Below are 15,776 nucleotides of genomic sequence, written 5' to 3' on the forward strand. Positions count from 1 at the left end.
TGTACTGCGATACATGCTACTGTCTGCCTGTACTTGTACTGTGATACATGCTACTGTCTGCCTGTACTTGTACTGTAATACATGCTACTGTTTGACTGTACTTGTACTGTAATACATGCTACTGTGTGACTGCACTTGTACTGTAATACATGCTAATGTTTGACTGTACTTGTACTGTAATACATGCTACTGTCTGGCTGTACTTGTACTGTAATACATGCTACTGTTTGACTGTACTTGTACTGTAATACATGCTACTGTCTGCCTGTACTAGTACTGTAATACATGCTACTGTGTGACTGTAATTGTACTGTAATACATGCTACTGTTTGACTGTACTTGTACTGTAATACACGCTACTGTGTGACTGTACTTGTACTGTAATACACGCTACTGTGTGGCTGTACTTGTACTGCGATACATGCTACTGTTTGACTGTACTTGTACTGTAATACACGCTACTGTGTGACTGTACTTGTACTGTAATACATGCTACTGTGTGACTGTACTTGTACTGTAATACATGCTACTGTGTGACTGTGCTTGTACTGTAATACACGCTACTGTGCGACTGTACTTGTACTGCGATACATGCTACTGTTTGACTGTACTTGTACTGTAATACACGCTACTGTGTGACTGTGCTTGTACTGTAATACATGCTACTGTTTGACTGTACTTGTACTGTAATACATGCTACTGTGTGACTGTACTTGTACTGTAATACACGCTACTGTGTGACTGTGCTTGTACTGTAATACACGCTACTGTTTGACTGTACTTGTACTGTAGTAGAATAATAGACTCGCTGGGTCTTGACTAAATGGATGAAGGACGAGGCTCTGGTATGAAAACAGCTAAATTAGGGAAGATGCTGAAGATGCTGGAGAAATGAATGAGTGAGTGAATGAATGAATGAGTGAGTGAATGAGTGAATGAATGAGTGAGTGAATGAATGAGTGAGTGAGTGAATGAGTGAGTGAATGAATGAGTGAGTGAGTGAATGAATGAATGAATGAGTGAGTGAATGAATGAGTGAGTAAATGAGTGAATGAGTGAGTGAATGAATGAGTGAGTGAATGAGTGAGTGAATGAATGGGTGAGTGAGTGAATGAATGAGTGAGTGAATGAGTGAGTGAATGAATGAGTGAGTGAATGAATGAGTGAATGAATGAGTGAGTGAATGAATGAATGAATGAGTGAGTGAGTGAATGAGTGAGTAAATGAGTGAATGAGTGAGTGAATGAATGATTGAGCGAATGAGTGAGTGAATGAATGAATGAGTGAGTGAATGAATGAGTGAATGAATGAGTGAGTGAATGAGTGAGTGAATGAATGAGTGAGTGAATGAGTGAGTGAATGAATGAATGAGTGAGTGAATGAATGAGTGAATGAATGAATGAATGAGTGAGTGAATGAGTGAGTGACCACAGGAAGGTTGGTGCATTTAAAGCTTCAATAAGATTTAGAATGAATTAACATTTTTAGGAAATCAATCCTTTGTTAAACCTTGTTTTTCTGACAGGTCTTTGATGGGAGCTGCGTGACGTCACCCCCAGGCCGGCCTGCGTGTTTCCTCCCGCACCTGAGCGGATGCTAAGTTAGCTTCATAAGTTAGCTTCATAAGTTAGCTTCGGGTCGAGCGGAACTACTTTTCCCGGCTTTTCTTCGTGGATTTTAACACGAGATGGAAAACGAGCCTTTGAAAGGTGACGTCATCGTCTGGTAGCAAACAAACAACGTCTTTATTTGATTCTGTCGTTAGCTAGCCATTAGCTTTAGCCTGTTAGCTCTACCGCCGTTCATTGGGTGTTCGGGTTTATGACGTCATCAGCCGGCGTTTGACTCACCGGACACTCCAGACAGACGCTGCACGGAAAAGTTCCGGTTCTGGAGGAAAGATCCAAATTTAGACGGGATGTCCGGTAATGGACGCATGTGTGGGCTCGGTGTTAGTGAACGTGATGGACGAGGGAGAAGAACCGAAGCTGCAGTAGGTCGGGGAACCGGGTCACGCTCGGTACCGGTCCAATGCTGGACGGGACCAGAGCCAGAACATGTGAATCAGCGGCTCTGGTTCTGGACTGGGTCGGGTCACGCTGGGTACCGGCCTAAGGCTGGACGGGTCCAGAACCAGAACATGTGAATCAGCGGTTCTGGTTCTGGTTCTGGACTGGGTCCTCCTCTGTGTTTCAGCAGCGCTGCCGGCTGATTGGCTGTTCATGAAGATCAGCGTGGCGCAGGCGGTGGTTCTGATCCGGAACAAGCCCTCGGGTCTGAGCGGCGCCGAGTACGCCCGGGTTCTGGCCCGCAAGCTGAGGAGTCAGGATGAAGGCTGGAGGAAGAGGAGCCAGGAGCTCGAGCAGGAGGTCCTGATGCTGCGACAGGAAGCACTGATCGCCAGGGCGACGGCAGCAGGTGGGAGGGGCTTACCTTGTTTTTCTTTATTTCATGAGTGGGACAGCATCGTGACATGATGATGTCACTAAATAAATCATGAACCCTGGTTCTGGTATAGTGGGCTGGGTCTTTGATGTGGGTTCGGTTCTGGTCTGATTCTCGTTAATGGGAGGGGCTTGTGACATCATCACCCGGAGTCCATGAACATTTACTGATTATTGATTATTGATGAAGGACCTGCTTTGTTTGTGAACTCTTCTAGAAGACGACCCAATCGGTCCCGAGGGAGGGGGCTTCAGCTGGGAGAGCCTGACCCCGCCTCCCTCCGGCCCTCCTGGGAGACTCCTCCTCCCTTCCGTGCGCCTCCTGCAGTCCCTGTGCTCCCTCCGTCAGGTGGAGGGGAGCGGCGGGGGCCTGTGGTTCCGCTCTGGTGGGGGTTCTGGTCCGGTTCTGGCTGATGCTGTGTGCCAGCTGCTGGAGTCGGTGGTGGCGGTTTGCAGGGACCCCCCCCCGCTGGGACCTCCTGATCTGGTCCTCCAGGCCTGCCGGGTCGGGGGCGGGGCGATGGACGTCTTCTGCTCCCAGAGGCTGCCGTCGGAGGACTTCCTGAGACGAGTGCAGGAGGCGCTGAGGGAGCTGACGGGGACGCTGCTGGACCGGAACCAGCAGGGAGGGGTGAGCACCGGGGGGGGGACTGTCTAACGCCGACTCCGCCTCACGCCGACTCCGCCTCACACCGACTCCGTCTCACACCGACTCCGCCTCACACCGACTCCGTCTCACACCGACTCCGCCTCACGCCGACTGTCTAACGCCGACTCCGTCTCACGCCGACTCCGTCTCACGCCGACTCCGTCTCACGCCGACTCCGCCTCACGCCGACTCCGTCTCACGCCGACTCCGCCTCACGCCGACTCCGTCTCACGCCGACTCCGCCTCACCCCGACTCCCGTCTCACGTCGACTCCGCCTCACGCCGACTCCCGTCTCACGTCGACTCCGTCTCACGCCGACTCCCGTCTCACGTCGACTCCGTCTCACGCCGACTCCGCCTCACGCCGACTCCGCCTCACGCCGACTCCGTCTCACGCCGACTCCGTCTCATGCCGACTCCGCCTCACGCCGACTCCCGTCTCACGTCGACTCCGTCTCACGCCGACTCAGCCTCACGCCGACTCCGCATCACACCGACTCCGTCTCACGCCGACTCCGCATCACACCGACTCCGCCTCACGCCGACTCCGTCTCACGCCGACTCGGATGCGTTTGATCCAGATGTTGGACAGCATCTGGACCGTCCAGCATCGTCCACTAGTCCAGTCCTCAGAGCACCACGGGGACGTCTTTAGGGTTCTAACCGGTGCTGAGGGACCCGGGTCAGACAAGACCAGGGACACAAAGTGTCTTCCTCGTTTCAATGTCTCGGTTTGAGTGTCGGTTTGTCTTCAGACTGGACGCGTTGAGGAGCGCTTGTTTCGTTGCTCCCCAGCGCCAGGCTGCAGACCGGCTGACGGGGTGTCTCATCAGGCTGGGGGACAGCGGCATGTCCAAGTCCTTTCTCATCCGGCACATCCTGTCTCAGATCAGCGCTCTGGTGGACCAGCTCTGGCAGGCCTTCCAGGTAAACGTCTTCTCGTCCTCTCCCGGCTCCGAGACAGCACCAGCTGAGCCGTTTGTCCCCCCTCCTGCTGTCCTCTGTTTGACCCATCGTGAACCTGGCTTCTCCTCCTGCTGTCCTCCTGCTCCTCGGAGTCCCCAGGGTCCCTCCCCTGACAGCTGACCCTGGGTTGGAGCTGGGGGGGCACCCTGGACCCGGTTCTGTTGGACCGATAGCAGACGGATCAGTGTGAGCTGAGGAGTCAGGAGACATCTGCTCTGTCTGAAGGACATCAGTGGAGGAGGAGGAGGAGGAGGAGGAGGAGGAGGAGGAGCAGGAGGAGGTGCTGCAGCGACGCAGCCGGGGACGAGCCGGGCCATCTGGGTCGCTCTGTCGACCGCCGGGAAACCGTTGACGATGTAGCCGCCTCCTCCTCCTGCTCCTGCTCCTCTGTAGCTGTCTGGTGGGCGTCGCCGTCCTCGTTGATCAGACGTATTGATTTGTGATTAGCACTGCCATGAGGAAATGTCTTTTGAGCCTGGACGCGTTTCCCGACCGGACTGGGATTTTGGATCTTTACTTCCTGTAATCGAACCCTGAATAAACTGGGGGGGGTCACCCTGGTGACGATGTCACCCTGATGACGATGTCACCTGATGACGATGTCATCCTGGTGACGATGTCACCCTGGTGACGATGTCACCTGATGACGATGTCACCCTGGTGACGATGTCACCCTGATGACGATGTCACCTGATGACGATGTCATCCTGGTGACGATGTCACCTGATGACGATGTCATCCTGGTGACGATGTCACCTGGTGACGATGTCACCTGATGATGATGTCATCCTGATGACGATGTCACCCTGGTGGCGATGTCACCTGATGATGATGTCATCCTGATGACGATGTCACCCTGGTGACGATGTCACCCTGATGATGATGTCACTGCTTACAGGACCAGGGCGGCGCGGGGCTGGACACGTTTCCCGTGGACCAGTACCAGAACTCATCCTACCTCTTTGGGGTTGTGGAGCACCTCCTGCAGAAGGTACCGTTCAGGCTGGAGGTGGGGGCGGAGCCAACGGGCTTCCTGGCTCACCTGGAGCAGCGGGCCTTTCAGCTGTCGGAGGAGTTTCCCTTGTTCTCCATCTACATGTGGAGGATCGGAGGTCTGCTCAGGTCCGACTGGAGGTCCTCCGGGTCACCGGGTCCAGACTCTGGGACGCCCTGACGATCAGAACCGTTTGTTCTTCTACCGGTTGTTCACCAGCAGTAAACATTAAATGCTGAATGTTTGTTTGTTGGACTCTGATCAGGACCGGTTCTCCTTTGATGTTTCACACACTCATCACAAACAGAAAGCGCTGCTTGTTTGGTTTCCATGGTTACCAGGTCAATCTGCTTTCGTTCTAAACAAGGTTTTCAGATTTGCAGTACAGGTACGGGACCAGGTGGCCTGGTCTGTAATACCGACCCAGGCATGAGCGCCGCTAAATGCGTTTCCTGCTACGTCACAAAGGACCAGCGGCGCCGGCGGCGCCGAGAGCGTCGCTCCCATCGCGTCTGCTTTGGGTCGTCTGATCTCATCTTTCATATCCTGAGAAATGAACGCCGCTGCTCAGACGTGTGCTGGCTGCTGATGGCGTCCGTGGCGAGTCAACCCACCGCATGACGGGGGAGCATGAAGCTGCTTCAGGACGCGCTAGCATCCTGCTGCTAGCGCGTCCTGAATCTAGCGTCCTTCTGCTAGAGCAGGGGTGGGCAAACTTTTTGACTTGCGGGCCACAATAGGTTCTAAAATTTGACAGAGGGGCCGGACCAAGAACAGATGCACGAAGTATTTGTGTGAGCTGATAATTGACACATGAAAGCTATAGCATGAAAGGATTTGGCCTTTTACAGGTAGCATTACAGGGAAAAGGTCAAATGAATGAGGTTTAATTATTATACAATTTTATTGAATGATATAATTTGGACAAGTTTGGCGGGCCGGATTAAAAAGACCAACGGGCCGCATATGGCCCCCGGGCCTGGGTTTGCCCATGCCTGTGCTAGAGCGTCCTGCTGCTAGCGCGTCCTGAAGCTAGCGTCCTGCTGCTAGCGCGTCCTGAAGCTAGCGTCCTGCTGCTAGAGCGTCCTGAAGCTAGCGTCCTGATGCTAGCGTCCTGCTGCTAGTGTCCTGATGCTAGCGTCCTGCTGCTAGAGGGTCCTGAAGCTAGCGTCCTGCTGCTAGAGTGTCCTGATGCTAGCGTCCTGCTGCTAGCGTCCTGATGCTAGCGTCCTGAAGCTAGCGTCCTGAAGCTAGCGTCCTGCTGCTAGAGCGTCCTGCTGCTAGCGCGTCCTGAAGCTAGCGTCCTGCTGCTAGCGTCCTGATGCTAGCGTCCTGAAGCTAGCGTCCTGAAGCTAGCGTCCTGCTGCTAGAGCGTCCTGCTGCTAGCGCGTCCTGAAGCTAGCGTCCTGCTGCTAGCGCGTCCTGAAGCTAGTGTCCTGCTGCTAGAGCGTCCTGCTGCTAGCGCGTCCTGAAGCTAGTGTCCTGCTGCTAGAACGTCCTGAAGCTAGCGTCCTTCTGCTAGAGCGTCCTGCTGGTAGCGCGTCCTGAAGCTAGCGTCCTTCTGCTAGAGCGTCCTGAAGCTAGCGTCCTGCTGCTAGAGCATCCTGAAGCTAGCATCCTGCTGCTAGAGCGTCCTGAAGCTAGCGTCCTGCTGCTAGAGCGTCCTGAAGCTAGCGTCCTGCTGCTAGTGTCCTGAAGCTAGCGTCCTGCTGCTAGAGCGTCCTGAAGTTAGCGTCCTGATGCTAGCGTCCTGCTGCTAGTCTCCTGATGCTAGCGTCCTGCTGCTAGAGCATCCTGAAGCTAGCGTCCTGATGCTAGTGTCCTGAAGCTAGCGGCCTGCTGCTAGAGCGTCCTGAAGCTAGCGTCCTGCTGCTAGAGCGTCCTGATGCTAGCGTCCTGAAGCTAGCGGCCTGCTGCTAGAGCGTCCTGATGCTAGCGTCCTGAAGCTAGCGTCCTGCTGCTAGAGCGTCCTGAAGCTAGCGTCCTGATGCTAGTGTCCTGATGCTAACGTCCTGCTGCTAGAGCGTCCTGATGCTAGCGTCCTGATGCTAGCATCCTGATGCTAGCATCCTGAAGCTAGCGGCCTGCTGCTAGAGCGTCCTGAAGCTAGCGTCCTGCTGCTAGAGCGTCCTGATGCTAGCGTCCTGAAGCTAGCGGCCTGCTGCTAGAGCGTCCTGATGCTAGCGTCCTGAAGCTAGCGTCCTGCTGCTAGAGCGTCCTGAAGCTAGAGTCCTGCTGCTAGCGCGTCCTGAAGCTAGCGTCCTGCTGCTAGAGCATCCTGAAGCTCAGCTTCACGTTTCTGTGTCCATGTCCTCAGACGACTGGCTGATTCACACGCTGTTTTTGGAGCATCATGAAAAGTCAAAGTGAATCAGAGTCGGTGTTTATTTTTAACTGATTCTTGAATCCATAAATGGTTCTAATGTTAGAATGTAATATTTGTTCCTGACCTCATTCTGGATCAGAACCAAAGACGTGTTTCATGCTGGTTCAGATCGGACCGTTTTAAAAGCCTCCATTATAAGTAAATAGGCTGGAGCATGATACCGGCTGCAGCCACTGGTGGCGCTGTGGTCGCCAGTGGCGACGGGCGGCACCGGAACGGGTCGATATGAACCGGGTCCGGTTCACGGTGGTTGAGATCGGTCGTAGTTCGCTTCGTGTTTTAACAGATATTTTAACGGTGCGGAACCTTTGGTTTTTATACGGTTTCAGATAAACGATTTTTCGCCGGAGATGGGAGTCCCGGCATTTTTCCGTTGGCTGAGCCGGAAGTATCCGTCAATCGTCGTTCATTGTGTTGAGGAGAAGGTAAGTGGATAGCATGCTAGCTAACGGCTACCGCGGTGGTGCTAATGCGCGATATTTACCGACTGACGGCGCCGGTTTACCGGCAGCGTGCGTTCAGACTGGCCTTCGTAGCGTTATTTCAGAGTTTCTCGGGTTTCAGAGGATTTTTCGTGTTTGTAAACAGAGCAGTTCGATTATTGGCCCTGAACGGCAGACAGTCACGTGTCGCCTGGCGGGGCGGGGACCAGCGGACATTATGACTGGCGGGACGGGGACCAGGGGACATTTTGACTGGCGGGACGGGGACCAGTTGACATTATAACTGGTGGGACGGGGACCAGCGGACATTATGTCTGGCGGGACGGGGACCAGGGGAAATTTTGACTGGCGGGACGGGGACCAGGGGACATTTTGACTGGCGGGACGGGGACCAGTTGACATTATAACTGGTGGGATGGGATCCAGGGGACATTATGACTGGCGGGACGGGGGCTAGGGGACATTATAACTGGTGGGACGGGGACCAGGGGACATTTTGATCTTGAACCTGTTGGCAAATTTATAGAACTGCAGGATTCACTGACACGCCCTTTCCCAGAGCGGGGTGCAGCATCTGTTACCATGGTGATCAGTGCAGGTGGGCGGGTTTAACCAAACATCCATCCGTTCGTCCTACCCCTGATCCCCGTCGGTTTACGGTGGGGGGGGTCGTTCGTGTCCTGAACTACCGTGCGAGTGCGAGACGTCACCTTCACCTCCGTCTCTTCCTGTCCTCTCCTCTGAGCAGCACTGCTGCCACCTACGGGGGACGGCTCATCACTACAGTACTGTAGCGGTGTGATATTGATGGGACCGTCCCCCCGGCCTTCGATGGACGTCCATATGTCCACCGTGTGATGCTCCGTCCTCGGGATGGCTCAGTGGGCGTCGGTCTAATTTCTGTCTGGTGTCCACAGGGGAAAGAATGCAACGGCGTCCGCATCCCGGTGGACACCACCAAACCCAACCCCAACGAGGTGGAGTTGGACAACCTGTACCTGGACATGAACGGCATCATTCACCCGTGTACACATCCAGAAGACAAGTGAGTTTGTCTTCGTCCTGTCGACGCTGGGTTTGACTGTTGTCTTAATCGTTGTTGAGAAACGGACGCTTTGATCGGGGATTGGATTCATTCTGGGAACAGAATACTTTGATCCGGTTCTTTGAAGCAGGAAGAAACGCTGATGCCAAAATGAATCCCTGATCAGGGTGGAGCCGGGATCAATACCCAGGTATCCCAAAGCACCTGGCGTCTCATTCTCATGTGGGACGGACCTCCATCGAGGGTGTAACGGTCGGAGGGTTTCAGGGCGAGTACGAGCCAATCAGAGCAGAGCTGAGCCCGGAGAGGCTTGCTTATTGTTGCTGGCGGGATCTGGCACCCCTGCTGGACATGTCCCGTGTTACTACCCCCAGAACGTTGGACCGTTAGCAGCTGTCGTCCTCTCGGCTGCTGCGTTTGTCCGTTTTGTCTTGCTCACTGGGGACACCTTGTGGCTGGTTTGGGTTGTTTATTAACGAGGCTGCAGGTAACCCGTTGGTTTTCACTCGTATGTCTCGCTGAACTCGGTCCACAGACCTGCTCCCAAAAACGAAGACGAGATGATGGTGGCTATCTTCGCCTACATCGACCGCCTGTTCAACATCGTGCGTCCCAGAAGAGTTCTGTACATGGCCATCGACGGCGTGGTGAGTAGTTCTGTCTCCTGAAGACGGCCGTCCCCGTTTGTCCGCTGGGCGTCCACAGCTTTGGCTTTGTTGCTCCTCATCGAGCAGGCGCCGCGGGCCAAAATGAACCAGCAGCGTTCCCGACGCTTCCGGGCCTCCAAGGAAGGGGCGGAGCTAGCTGAGGAGAAGCATCGCGTCCGGGAGGAGATCCTCCAGAGAGGTGTGTGCTGTCTCAAAGGGGCGGGGCCTGATGTTGGAGACAAAGCTCCGGAGTCTTCATCATCTTCATGGTGTGAATGATGTCTGTCACCGACCTCACCCTAAGTCAGTGGGGGGCGCGATGCGATGTCGGGGGGGGCTGTGACCGCGGAGAAAAAGCCTTTTTTTTCTTACGAGATTAAAGTGTAATTGCACATCCACTCCAGTAGTTGGCAGTGGCGCCCTGATTGTCAGAGTGCGCGCAGGGAGCATTAGCAGAAGAAGAGCGGTTGTAAACAAACCTTCAAGAGACGGCGTGGAGAAATATCGTATACGTAGCGTACGTAGCGTGCGTAGCGTATGTAGCGTGCGTAGCGTATGTAGCGTGCGTCGCGTGCGTAGCGTATGTAGCGTGCGTAGCGTATGTAGCGTGCGTCGCGTGCGTAGTGTATGTAGCGTGCGTAGCGTGCGTCGCGTATGTAGCGTGCGTCGCGTACGTAGCGTACGTAGCGTACGTAGCGTGCATAGCGTGCGTCGCGTGCGTAGCGTGCGTAGCGTATGTAGCGTGCGACGCGTGCGTAGCGTGCGTAGCGTACGTAGCGTGCGTCGCGTGCGTCGCGCTTGGCTTCACCGTGACTCCGGTGGGAGACGAGGGAAGACCTGACTTCCTCATTTTGCTAAAAGCACAATTCTTTTTTCATTTTGGTTTTGTAGGTTAAAGTGTTTATGTGATATAATTGAATTTATTTATTAATTGTATAAATTGTAGTTTAAGGATTAAAATTTCAGGCAAATTGATGCACTTCAAATATTTTCTGTTGCAGACTGAAAGAAAATGGTAATAAAGATATTCTTTGTTATAAGTTGATCTATATTTCTTTGTATGTTAATAAGGATACAAGAGTGGGGTTTTTTTGGGGGGGGGGGGGGGGCATGTTTTTTTTCTTCCTAAGGGGGGCGTAACAGAAAATAATTGAGAAGCCCTGCCCTAAGTGTTCCTTCCTGTTTGATGCTGCCCCCTGCAGGTGGGCAGGTTCCTCCGGAGGGGATTAAAGAGCGCTTCGACAGTAACTGTATCACCCCGGTAAGTGGATTGACCCCCATCGGGCCCCCCCTCGGCCCCCCCGCGGCCCGGCCCGATGTTAAAGTGACTGTCTCTGCAGGGGACAGAGTTCATGGACAACCTGGCCAGGTGTCTGCGGTACTACGTGGCCGATCGCCTGAGCAACGATCCCGGGTGGAGGAACATCACGGTGAGTCGGCGAGAGGCGGGACGCCGGTGGACGAGACGTCCTGCTTGTGTTGACCGCCGGTTGTCCTCGTCCCAGGTGTTCCTGTCGGATGCCAGTGTTCCCGGTGAAGGTGAACATAAGATCATGGACTTCATCAGGAGACAGAGAGGTAAGACGCAGCCCGAGGACGGGGCGGGCCAACGGGTCAGCGGCGTTCTGCTGCTCCCAGCCAATCAGGTGACGCCGTACTGACTCCGCTGTGACTCCTCCCACAGCTCAACCCAACCACGACCCGAACACCCACCACTGTCTGTGTGGCGCTGATGGTGAGCTGAGAGCCTGTTGTTGTTGTTGACCCCTGACCCCTGACCCCCGACCCCCGTCTCTCCAGCGGACCTGATCATGCTGGGTCTGGCCACCCATGAGCCCAACTTCACCATCATCAGGGAGGAGTTCAAACCCAACAAGCCGCGGCCGTGCGCCATGTGTGGGCAGACGGGTCACGACCTCAAAGACTGCCAGGGGGCGGCCCGGGAGAAGCAGGGCGAGGTGAGCCCAGCTGGTTCTGATCCGGTCTGAGACGTCATTGTTCAGGTTTCAGTCGATGGGTGGAACCGGTTCTGATCAGCTGGTTCTGGTTCTGGTTCTGGTTCTTTCTTCAGAACGACCAGTTCGCAGACTCTGGGCCGGCGTCTGAGCAGGAGTTCATCTTCATCCGGCTGTGTGTCCTGCGGGAGGTAAGTTCTGCGGTTCTGACCCGGTCCGTGTGGAGGCTGCTGTGAGACCCGGTTCTGGTTCTGGTTCTGCTTCCAGTACCTGTCCAGAGAGCTGACCATGGCCAGCCTGCCCTTCCCCTTCGACTTTGAGAGGAGCGTCGACGACTGGGTCTTCATGTGTTTCTTCGTCGGGAACGACTTCCTCCCACACCTGCCGTCCCTCGAGATCAGGTGAGTGTCGGGGGGGGGCGTGGCCTCTGGGACGGCTGTGGGCGGGTCCTAACCGCTGCTGTCTCTTCCAGGGAGGGGCCATAGACCGACTGGTCAACATCTACAAAGACGTGGTGCACAAAACCGGGGTGAGTGTTCTCACTGGTGGGGGGTCGGGGGGGTCGGGGGGTGGACCGGTCTGACCGGGTCTGACCGGGCCCGACCGGGCCCGTCTGTCTGCAGGGCTACCTGACGCACAACGGATACGTCAACCTGGAGAGGGTGGAGCTTATCATGCAGGCGGTGGGCGTGGCCGAGGACAACATCTTCAAGAAACGCAAAGAGGATGACGTAGGACCGGGCTGGGCGTCCTGGGGGGGACCGGGTCGGAACCAGACCCGGGTCATGGTTCGGTTCTGAAGTGCTCGCTGTGTCTGATTGGTCTGTAGGAGGGTTTCAAGAGGAGGATGAAGGAGAAGAAGAAGAGGATGAAGGCGAGTGGGACCTGCTGCAGCTAGCTGCTGTTAGCAGTTAGCTTCTGTCTGTGATGCGTTTCTCTTCTCTCTGTGATGTCACAGATGGAGCAGCAGCGGGGCCCCGCCTACCTAACCACGGGCCAGTTTGCTCCTCAGGTCCTGGGGAGGCGGGACAGACCAGAGGCCGTCCAGAACGCCCGGCAGCAGGCCTATGACATGAGGACGCAACACAACCAGGTAGGAGCTTCAGCGCCGATGGGCGGGTCCGGATCCGGATCCAGAACTCCAGCGTGACGGGCCTGTTCTGGTCTTCTCCCTGCAGGGCGCCGCCCAGTCCCTGAAGGCGGCGCTGAGGAACGGCGGCAGCGTAAGTCCTGGAGCGGCGTCGCGCTAGCAGTGTTTTAGCACGGTGGCCCAGTGGTTAGCGCTGGGACACGCCCCCTGGTGGCGAGTGGAGGACGGTTCCAGATCTGTTCTGTGGTCACTCTTTGCCCTGTCAGTCGTCTGCAGGCCCGAGCGGCTCCACCGACGGGAGGGGGGTGAAGAGGAAAGCTGAGGACAGCGACAGCGAGCCGGAGCCCGAGGACAACGTCCGGTAAAGACGCAGAACCGCACGCAGAACCGCACGCAGAACCGCACGCAGAACACCGCACGCAGAACCGCACGCAGAACCGCACGCAGAACCGCACGCAGAACACCGCACGCAGAACCGCACGCAGAACCGCACGCAGAACCGCACGCAGAACCGCACGCAGAACACCGCACGCAGAACACCTCACGCAGAACCGCACGCAGAACCACACGCAGAACCACACGCAGAACACCACACGCAGAACCGCACGCAGAACACCGCACGCAGAACACCTCACGCAGAACCGCACGCAGAACCACACGCAGAACACCACACGCAGAACCGCACGCAGAACCACACGCAGAACCACACGCAGAACACCACACGCAGAACCGCACGCAGAACCACACGCAGAACCACACGCAGAACCACACACAGAACACCACACGCAGAACCGCACGCAGAACCACACGCAGAACCACACGCAGAACACCACACGCAGAACCGCACGCAGAACCACACACAGAACACCTCACGCAGAACCGCACGCAGAACCGCACACAGAACACCTCACGCAGAACCGCACGCAGAACCACACGCAGAACCACACGCAGAACCACACGCAGAACCACACACAGAACACCACACGCAGAACCACACACAGAACCACAGACCCGGTCTCTGTGCTGACCCGGTCTCTGTGCTGACCTGGTCTCTGCTCTGACCCGGTCTTTGCTCTGACCCGGTCCGTGCCCTGACCCGGTCCGTGCCCTGACCCGCTCTTTGTTCTGACCCGGTCTCTGTTCTGACCCGCTCTTTGTTCTGACCCGGTCTCTGTTCTGACCCACTCTTTGTTCTGACCCGGTCTCTGTGCTGACCCGGTCTCTGTTCTGACCCGGTCCGTGCCCTGACCCGCTCTTTGTTCTGACCCGGTCCGGTGCAGGCTGTGGGAGGAGGGCTGGAAGCAGCGCTACTACAAGACCAAGTTTGACGTGGACGTGACCGACGAGGACTTCCGGCTCAAGGTGGTCCGGTCGTACGTGGAGGGCCTCTGCTGGGTGCTGCGCTACTACTACCAGGTACGCACCTGTCCACCTGTGAGGGTGTCGCTGTGGGGCCGTTTGCCCCGCCCCCCCAGTGACTGTGTTGCTTTGCAGGGCTGCGCCTCCTGGAAGTGGTACTTCCCGTTCCACTACGCTCCGTTCGCCTCCGACTTCAAGGACATCAAAGGAATGTTCACGGACTTTGAGAAGCAGACCGACCCGGTGAGGACCCGAGCGTCCCCGTCTCCATGGTTACAGCTGAACGGGTTTCGCTGTGGTTTAGAACGTGATTGGGTCAGCAGAAACCGGCGTTTTCAGGGTGTCTGGTCGACCCGATGGCCGACTCAGTGATCGGGTCGACGCCGGAGGTTCTGCTGGTAACCCGATAGCGCCGGAGGTTCTGCTGGTAAACCGATAGCTCCGGAGGTTCTGCTGGTAACCCGATAGCGCCGGAGGTTCTGCTGGTAACCCGATAGCGCCGGAGGTTCTGCTGGTAAACCGATAGCTCCGGAGGTTCTGCTGGTAACCCGATAGCGCCGGAGGTTCTGCTGGTAACCCGATAGCTCCGGAGGTTCTGATTGGACGCCTGTTGTGTGCAGTTCAAGCCTCTGGAGCAGCTGATGGGCGTGTTTCCTGCTGCCAGCGGTAACTTCCTGCCTGAGACCTGGAGAAACCTGATGAGCGGTCCGGTAGGCGTGGCGTCCTGAGGGGCGGGGTCAGACGGCGTCTCATGATGTCACTAAAATGTCTTCATCTCCTTTTAATCCCAGGATTCTCCCATCATCGACTTCTACCCCGACGACTTCGCCATTGACCTCAACGGCAAAAAATACGCCTGGCAGGGTGAGTCCCGCCCCCCTGGGGGTCCCGCCTCCCACGTCATCGTCACCTGCCTATCGGCCATCTTGAGTCCAGGTGTGCTGTGTTTTTAAGGCGTGGCCTTGTTGCCTTTCGTGGACGAGCGGCGGCTGAAGGCGGTGCTGGCTGGCGTCTACCCAGACCTCACACCTGAGGAAGGTGAGCGTGACGCCGGCTGGAAGGGGAGGAGCTTGAGATTGGTGTGACTCGAACCCAGAGGAAGGTCGTGTCGGTTAGGATGTGAGCTCACCTGTCCTTGCTGCAGCTGTCCTCCCTGGTCCCGGTCCCGGTCCCGGTCCAGGTCCAGGTCCAGGTCCCGGTCCCGGTCCCGGTCCAGGTCCCGGTCCAGGTCCCGGTCCAGGTCCCGGTCCAGGTCCAGGTCCCGGTCCCGGTCCCGGTCCAGGTCCAGGTCCAGGTCCCGGTCCCGGTCCCGGTCCAGGTCCCGGTCCAGGTCCCGGTCCAGGTCCCGGTCCCGGTCCAGGTCCCGGTCCCGGTCCAGGTCCCGGTCCCGGTCCCGGTCCAGGTCCCGGTCCAGGTCCCGGTCCCGCCCGGTCTCTGACCGGCTGCTTGTTTCCTTTCAGTGAAGAGGAACAGTTTGGGAAGCGACCTGATCTTTCTTGGGAAGTCCCACCCGCTCTTCGATTTCATCCATGAACTCTACCGCGCCGAGGTTGCCGAGGTAACGCGTCCAGTCCGGGTCAGACTGGTTCTGACTGGGCTCGTGTTTCCTGTTGCTGGCTCGGATCGGTACCGGTACCGGTCTGTACCCGCTGTGCTGTCTCCCCCAGGGCACGGAGATCCCTGCAGAGCTGTCCCACGGGATCCAGGGCACCTTGAGTCTGGACGAAGACGCCGTTCTCCCGGACAGGTGAGGAACGCCGAGCCTTCTGAGGCGCCGCCTCCAAGCTCCTCCCCCACC

General features: G+C 56.5%; 2 protein-coding genes across 2 annotated transcripts; both read left to right on the forward strand.

Moving 5' to 3' along the window:
- Window positions 1–2,222: 2,222 nt before the first annotated feature.
- On the forward strand, window positions 2,223–5,233 carry LOC137909681 (meiosis-specific protein MEI4-like). Its single transcript, XM_068754141.1, has 5 exons — window positions 2,223–2,418; window positions 2,663–3,075; window positions 3,895–4,020; window positions 4,331–4,339; window positions 4,964–5,233. Exons 1-5 carry the CDS (start codon window positions 2,223–2,225, stop codon window positions 5,231–5,233), a joined length of 1,014 nt encoding a protein of 337 aa, XP_068610242.1.
- Window positions 5,234–7,704: 2,471 nt separating this feature from the next.
- On the forward strand, window positions 7,705–15,729 carry xrn2 (5'-3' exoribonuclease 2). The gene is given in 24 exon segments (XM_068754142.1): window positions 7,705–7,864; window positions 8,800–8,927; window positions 9,463–9,574; window positions 9,662–9,773; window positions 10,777–10,835; window positions 10,915–11,004; window positions 11,080–11,152; window positions 11,259–11,309; window positions 11,375–11,532; window positions 11,646–11,720; window positions 11,797–11,934; window positions 12,002–12,058; window positions 12,153–12,260; window positions 12,359–12,403; window positions 12,488–12,622; window positions 12,708–12,752; window positions 12,886–12,980; window positions 13,900–14,035; window positions 14,114–14,221; window positions 14,599–14,688; window positions 14,770–14,842; window positions 14,933–15,016; window positions 15,439–15,536; window positions 15,646–15,729. Coding segments are annotated over 24 exon segments (2,229 nt in total). The 5' UTR covers window positions 7,705–7,789.
- Window positions 15,730–15,776: the final 47 nt, after the last annotated feature.

This window comes from Brachionichthys hirsutus, chromosome 20, assembly GCF_040956055.1.
Source record: "Brachionichthys hirsutus isolate HB-005 chromosome 20, CSIRO-AGI_Bhir_v1, whole genome shotgun sequence".
Classification (NCBI taxonomy): domain Eukaryota; kingdom Metazoa; phylum Chordata; class Actinopteri; order Lophiiformes; family Brachionichthyidae; genus Brachionichthys; species Brachionichthys hirsutus.

Coding starts and splice junctions, on each gene's coding strand:
- LOC137909681 (XM_068754141.1), top strand. CDS start 2,223: ATGAAGATCAGCGTGGCGCAGGCGGTGGTTCTGATCCGGAACAAGCCC. Junction 2,419..2,662: donor CGCCAGGGCGACGGCAGCAG/GTGGGAGGGGCT, acceptor GAACTCTTCTAG/AAGACGACCCAATCGGTCCC. Junction 3,076..3,894: donor ACCGGAACCAGCAGGGAGGG/GTGAGCACCGGG, acceptor CCCCAGCGCCAG/GCTGCAGACCGGCTGACGGG.